Source organism: Astyanax mexicanus, chromosome 17 (genome assembly GCF_023375975.1).
Source record: "Astyanax mexicanus isolate ESR-SI-001 chromosome 17, AstMex3_surface, whole genome shotgun sequence".
NCBI classification, from domain to species: Eukaryota; Metazoa; Chordata; class Actinopteri; order Characiformes; family Acestrorhamphidae; genus Astyanax; species Astyanax mexicanus.
Window position 1 is genome coordinate 21,634,135 of NC_064424.1, and position 7,671 is coordinate 21,641,805.

Genomic DNA, 7,671 nt, shown 5'->3' on the forward strand with positions numbered 1-7,671 from the left:
TATATTTATTTTTTAGCTTATAATATAGTCCAACATCAAAAATCTGTCAACACCAGAAACCCGACTTTTTTATTTTAATTTTGGGGGTGCTGGGACTTAAATTAGGGGTGTTTGAGCACCCCTAAAAATGGGCTAGACACGCCTATAATCATCATCACCATCATCATCATCACCATCTTCATCACCATCATCATCCTCCTCACCCAAAGCAACACTGACGCGTCAGCACCGTCTGGGAGGACAGCGGCGCGAGGCTGCTTCTAAACTTGAATCACGCTCGAGGGAAACTTAGGAGGGGGAAACGAGTAAAGCGAGAGCAGCGAGAGCAGCGCGGGACTGCAGCCTGTCGCCAGTCTGACTCAGTCGGCGTTTAGAGGACGCGTTTCGGTTCGCGTCAGCACCGAGAAGGACCTTGCGTCTGCAGTAAAGAGCCCGTTTTCGGAGAGGAAACGAAGAGAACCTTTCAAGAACGCTGCGCGCAGTGATGCGCAATGATGCGCTTCATTACGCACACGCGATAAGCGGCGGATGCCCCTCGAAGAGGAGCCTGGGTGCGTTTCGGGTAATGCGAACGGGACGATGACGAGTTACGGAGGAATTTATTGCTAATAAAAAAAACCTAACAAAGGGAAAAATGAATAATCTGTTGGAATAGATGAGCTTCGCATATGAGGTTCCAGCCTGGAGAGGATGCTCACTTTAGGACAAGGCAAATGCGTTTTTTGGCAACCCAAAGTGAAACGTGAGAACGGAGCGTCTGCGCGGGTCGTTTCACATCGGAATCGATCGCACTATGTCTGAAGTATAGCAACAGTTCCCTTCTGACTGCGCGCGAGAATCTGGACCAGAGTGATATTTTAATCTTTTATTATTATTTTTCTTATATTTTTATTTAATTATTATGTATTATGTATTTATTTATTTATAGGGCAACTCATGCCAAAAGAAGACAGGGGAATCAGTTTGTATACTCTTGTCCTATAGATGTCCTCCTATAGATGCCTAAACCGGTGGGTACCCGTCCTGGCCGGAACAACCACAACATCCACCACAACTGGACAAAATCAAGCAGACACGCTTGGACGGTCATTAACGAGGACGAATCAGACCAGCGCACCAACACAATCAATAGACTGTATCGATAAGCTCATATATAAGGCTAATGATCGCGCCTGCCTGGGTTTGCTTAACATGTTGGGGAGAATATGCTGTAAAATCCATCAGCAGCTGCAAGAGAACAAGGTACTGACATGAAAACAGCAAGGAGAAAACTCTATAATTTCTTTGTAGCCAAGATAAAACAACATCAGCAACGGCAAGTAACTGATTCAAATTTGCAAGTTTCTTTTATTAAGTTCTAGAACATTTTTAATGGTGGAACCATGCTAATTGTGGAAGTGAGATTTAAAGATTTGTACATGGGATACCCTTTTTTTCTTGCTTCGGAGGAGGTAATGTTCAAATAATGATGTGGAGTCTTTTGCAAAATGACTGCTACGGTGAGCATGGCGATGGGTCGCACTGGTCATCAAGTCTTTCAGCCGCATGCTGCCGCTCCGATTCCTGTGTAATCCCTAACTCTCTGGAGTATTGGAATTATGGGGTGACTGCCGCTGCCACTCAATGAAAAAGCCATGGATGTGAACTACTCCACAGTCCTTGACAGCAATTTATCGCCGCGTGGCTCGTCAAAGCGCGTCCTGACCGGCTGCTTCCTCTCGCTTCTTATCCTGACCACTCTGCTGGGAAACACACTGGTCTGTGCTGCTGTCACCAAGTTCCGCCACCTGCGCTCCAAAGTTACTAACTTCTTTGTGATCTCGCTGGCCATTTCCGACCTCCTGGTGGCCATCTTGGTGATGCCATGGAAGGCGGCCACCGAGATCATGGGCTTCTGGCCTTTTGGCGAATTCTGCAACGTCTGGGTGGCCTTCGACATCATGTGCTCCACTGCCTCCATCTTGAACCTGTGCGTCATCAGCGTCGACAGGTACTGGGCCATCTCCAGCCCGTTTCGCTATGAGCGCAAAATGACGCCAAAGGTGGCGTTCATCATGATCAGTTTGGCGTGGACGCTGTCTGTGCTCATCTCCTTCATCCCTGTGCAGCTGAACTGGCACAAGGCTCAGAGCACAAGCTACACGGAGCTAAACGGCACCTACGACGAGGTCCCTGACAACTGCGACGCCAGCCTTAACCGGACGTACGCCATCTCCTCTTCCCTCATCAGCTTCTACATTCCCGTGGCCATCATGCTCGTCACCTATACCCGCATCTACCGCATCGCCCAGAAGCAGATCCGTCGGATCTCTGCTCTGGAGCGAGCGGCCGAAAGTGCCAAGAACCGCCACAGCAGCATGGGCAACAGCGGCGGCATGGATTCCGAGAGTTCTTTCAAGATGTCCTTCAAGCGTGAAACCAAAGTCCTCAAGACTCTCTCGGTCATCATGGGCGTGTTCGTGTGCTGCTGGCTGCCCTTCTTCATCCTTAACTGCATGGTGCCCTTCTGCGAGCCCAAAGAGAGCGCCGACTTCCTTTGCATCAGCCCCACCACCTTTGATGTCTTTGTGTGGTTCGGCTGGGCCAACTCCTCACTAAACCCCATCATCTATGCCTTCAACGCCGACTTCCGCAAGGCGTTTTCCATCTTGCTTGGCTGCCACCAGCTCTGCCCTGGCAGCAACTCCATTGAGATTGTGAGCATCAACAACAATGGAGCCTCGGAGCCTGCCTCACAGTATCAGCCCAAGGGCCACATCCCCAAAGAGGGCAACAACAGCAACTATGTGATCCCACACAGCATTCTGTGCCAGGATGAGGAAGCGCAAAAGAAGGAAGATGACTCTGGGATTAAGACCCTGGAGAAGCTCTCTCCCTCCATGTCAGGCAACATGGACAGCGATGCTGACATTTCCCTGGAAAAGATCAATCCCATCACACAGAATGGACAGCATAAATCCATACCTTGCTGAACTTTGTTGTATGGGACATACAAGCGACTGACAAAAAGGGGGAGAAGTACACAAAGAAACAAACTTTCCAGGTTTAAAAGGAGTTTGGGATTGAAAAAAAAGAAAAATCTGAAGACTGAGTTTCACTGAAAACCTTAAAACCAACATCTTGATTAATAATAAAAAAAATTGTGAAGATTTAAAGAATGTTCAAATAGAAGGCACTTTATCTGGATAACTATCTGCAAAATACAGCATTGAGTTGGTGAAGTTGACAGGTTAGTCATGTATACGCTAAATAACTTGAATAACCCAACGCATTCATATGTGCACACTTCTGTTGCATTTGTGTGCACAAGTGTGTTCACATATGCGTGCCAGTTCAGTCCTGGCAGAGAAACACTATTCAACTTACTGTTCAAACTGATGGAAAATGGATGTTGGAGTGTTAGAATAGTAGTTAAAAAAACTTGTAGGTGAGTTCTGTACATAGATTATGTACCGCTCGCAAGTAGAGACATTGGTTTGCATTACTGTCAACAGAAATGTGTATATAGCGTTGTTTTTATTTTTCACTGTTTATCAGAGTTGGCTCAGTTGACAGCTCCATATGCTGCTAGTTGTGCTAATGTTATTTCGACAGATGCAAGCCTGCTCAGATGTCCTGTTGTTCATGGAGAGCAGTGGCGTCGCTCAGCTACTCCTTCTTAATGTGCATTGCTATGACATGAGCCTGAGGTCACAAAGATTCTGTGCAATTGGAATTGGATTTATCAGCTGATGTTATCAGGTACTTTGGTTTAGGGAAACAAACATTTGTAGCGTTTTTTTTTTATCCTCATTCTCATCTTTTTTTTTTTTAGTTTTAGTGCCAGTGCAAGCCCTCCATTAGAAATCTGTAATCTGATTGGCACCTGTAAGATTGTGAGATGCTTTAAGGACCTCAGAGGATCCTCATGTTGTCGTTTTGTTGTTGTTCACCTTGTCAAATTGAAGGAAAGGTTACAAAACAAGTTCCAAGTTGTTCCACACTCCCCCTCCCTCTCCATGTTGATTGGCCTGCCACACCAGACGAATGCCATCTCCCAGAGGAGACCGTCTCAGTTGGATGGGATATGGGATATTGGATGGACATTTGGTCACGTTTGCTATCCTGCTTGCCTGATGCGGACGCATGCTGTATGTACACTGTGTCCGTAGTGCTGCTATTTGCACAGGTATTGACTTCTGACAGTACCTTGTGCGAGAACAGTGACCTTGGTTAGAGCCAAATGCCATCAATACATAATTGAAAAATGTAATCACTGTGCGTCCCTGCAACATGTCGGCCCATCCATCCGGAACGCAATTGACTCGCTGTGACCTCTGCGAGAACCCGCCAAAACTTCATGTTGCAGATTACATCTGCTTGTGCGAGTGGAAAGTCGGATATGGGCGAGTCCACTAGCATCTCCACTGAAGCAGACCTAAGCCATTGAGCAAATCCATTTTTTCATTCACTCTGTTCAAACCTATTTCCATTCACTCCTCTTTTTTTTCCCTTGTTTGTTTTGGACCCTCGGTTCTTCCGTGGTACGCAGGCGGCGTGGCTGTGGTGGCGGAGAGCCTACTTTTTAAACTCCCATTCACGCAACACAACTGACTTCTAATGAGTCATACATTGATTCAACCTTTTAAGGGCAGTAAATTAGTCCCAGTAAATTGGATGCCGGAGCAGGAGGGGCGAGACGTCGCGCAAACAAACAAATGGTTTCTTTACCTCTGCCCAGATGAGTAAACATAAGCAGGGACAGTGCAGAGATACAGGGGGCTGCTGAGGGCGTATTGCTTCTAATCGTTCGGCGAGCTGTGTTTGTGCCTGGTTATGCAAGTGGCCTAGATCTAAGTTAATTCCGGGCCCTATGAATGCAGCGAGAGCTGCCCGCGAACATGGATTTGCAGAGGTCACACACATGCTGGACTGTATGTGCTGAACACACAGGCTTGTATGTTTCCATAAGAAATTGCAATAAGCCGGCTTGCCTTGCCATGCCACTTGACAGAGCAGATTTTTTGGCATCCGTTGCCCCTTTTTGCCAAGTCTTTTCCACTCTGAGTGATTTTTTTCTGAGTAGCAATACAAGATTTTTATGAGACCCAGGCATCTGTCAGAATTTGCCTTCTGTGCAGTGTGCCAAAACCTTAAAGCTCACAGACATCACCTCCCTCTGCCATTTTGGCCCTGTCTGTCTCTTTCCTGCTGCTACTATCGCTCTCTCTCTCTTTCTCTTTCTCTTTGTCCCTCTCCCACAGCTCTCACTATCTCTCTCTCTCTCTCTTTCCATCTCTACGTCTCTCCCACCCAATGCATGCAGCGAGTGGAAACTACAGACTACAGACTGCTAAGCATCACTGTTTGTGTGCTTTTCAATGATGTAGGGTCGCACCGGGTGTCACGCAGTGACGCGGTGGCGGGAGGGGGAGCGTGGGCCGTAAGGGACCGGTTGCGGAAGTCAACATATTTTTTCGCTTCTAAAACTGGACATTATTTGCCACAGGCAATTTTCCAAAAGGCTCTATTTGCGCTTTTGTTTACGCCCCTACCACCCTCCCCCCTTCCCCCCTCCGGTTCACCCCGAGCTGTTATGGAGATATTAAGATCCTTGTTTACTTCCCATAACCCTTTCACCCCCAGCCTCTTCACAATCTTACAGCTCATATATAATGTTTTAAGCAAATGATGGATCACTGTAACCCACTCTCTTTTTTTTTTGGTTTACTTTACTTATTCTTGAGGCACTTTTTAGGACCTTCACAACGGAAATTCGCATAAAACATGAGCACGAAAAAAAAAAACAAGAAAAACTAAAACGAGAGAGAAATATTACATTCCCTGCCCTTACTCAGTTAATCATGAGAAAAATAAGAAGCCCAATTCTTTCAAATGGTCAAGATTAGCATTTAAAATGAACCGGCATGGCATTTGAAACAGTCCCAGGTGTTGTCGTTCCTGCTTGTACTGCGGTATCCTAATCAAGACTCTGAGGACCACGTTTTTTTTTCTTTTCTTTTTTTCTAAATCCATTTAATTAGGTGGGAATAAATTAGAGACAGCCAGTTTTTTTTTCGTCCTTTCTTTTCTTGCCAAAGAACGATAGCTTTAACATGTAATTTTGCAGGTGTTTACAAACCAGAAACCATTCCTTTTCAGAGCGAATGCCTTCTTCTCTGCTCATATTGAGATTTACAAGTGGTAGCTTTGGCAGAAGCGTTTCAGTGGGAGGATGGCTGTTTTCTCCCGCTTTTTTTTTCTTTCTTTCTTTCTTTTATTTATTTATTTATTTTCTTCTTCACCAGCTCGCTCCTATTCCCCGTCACTGGCGCAGAGCATTTTCTTTAAAAAGCTTTATCAGTCACGTGCTTGCCACACTCCGGAGCTCATTGTACGCTCACCCCAGGAGGTTTGGTTTTGGTTTCATGGTTCATTTTCAATGCTACCCGTTTCATCAGCTATTCGACAAAGCACCGCGAGACCTAAATGTAACATAAATGGAAGAAAAATGAAAAATGTATTGTACAATGTTTCAAAATGTAGATGTGAACACAAGTGCTTTTTTTATCTTTAAGATTCCTTAAATGTGAGTAGAGCAAACAAATACATGTGCTGTTTTTAATGTCGGTTCGTAAATGCAGTGAAAGCACCGTCAAGGTTCAAATGTACGTGCTGCTGTTGTTCGAAGAGCATTCAAGGTAAAACCCAACAGATTTATTACATTACCTAGTTTACAGTTTGTACAAAAATGTTCCCTTTCTATTTGCAAAAATAAAAGTGGATGTTTGTTTTCTAACACTCTCGCTTGCTGAGTTCTTTCTTGTTTAACTCTTTTGTTAAAGCAGCAGTCCTTGAGATGTTTTTCTTTTAAATTGAAAGCAATAGAGTTGGATAGGGAACGGACATTGTAAATAATGGTATCAGTATTCTGCCACGGCTATCTTTGCCATGTTTAAAACTGTTTTAACTTATATGGAGTTCTGGAAAAAATGAAGAGACCCCTTTAGTTTTTGAATCAGTTTCTCTGATTTTGCTATTTATAGGTATTGGTTTGAGTAAAATGAACATTAGTGTTTTATTATATAAACTACAGAAAACATTTCTTCTAAATTCCAAATAAAAATATTGTCATTTAGAGCATTTATTTCCAGAAAATGAGAATTTCAGACCTCAAATAATACAAAAAAAGCAAGTTCATATTCATAAAGTTATAAGAGTTCAAAAATCAATATTTGGTGGAATAATCCTGGCTTTTAATCACAGTTTTCATGCATCTTGGCGTGTTCTCCTCCACCAGTCTTACACACTGCTTTTGGATAACTTTATGCCTTTACTCCTGGTGCAAAAATTCAAGCAGTTCAGCTTGGTTTGATGGCTTGTGATCATCCACCTTCCTCTTGATTATATTCCAGAAGTTTTCAATTTGGTAAAATCTAAGAAACTTCTAAGAAAAGTGGTCTCTTTTTTTTCCAGAGCTGTATATATTCATTTTAGAAACAGAGAGTGGTCTGCTAGCTTAATTGGATGTAATTGCTCTCCACATTTCAACAGTATTTCATAAATTAATGAAAAATAAAAATACATACATATTAATTAATCATACTCTTTTACATGCTCTGGTGTGCAATTACACATTCTAACCAGAAATGTCTCTCAATCCCAAAATATCCTAAATGTACAGATTGACAC

General features: G+C 43.8%; 1 protein-coding gene across 1 annotated transcript; it reads left to right on the plus strand.

The window, feature by feature from the left end:
• The first annotated feature begins 208 nt into the window (after positions 1-208).
• On the plus strand, positions 209-4,052 carry drd1b (dopamine receptor D1b). Its single transcript, XM_007247010.4, has one exon. The coding sequence runs from the start codon at positions 1,635-1,637 to the stop codon at positions 2,970-2,972; it is 1,338 nt and encodes a 445-aa protein (XP_007247072.2). The 5' UTR covers positions 209-1,634; the 3' UTR covers positions 2,973-4,052.
• Positions 4,053-7,671: the final 3,619 nt, after the last annotated feature.

What these genes read in the sequence shown, in the direction of transcription:
- drd1b (XM_007247010.4), top strand. Translation starts at nt 1,635, where the DNA reads ATGGATGTGAACTACTCCACAGTCCTTGACAGCAATTTATCGCCGCGT.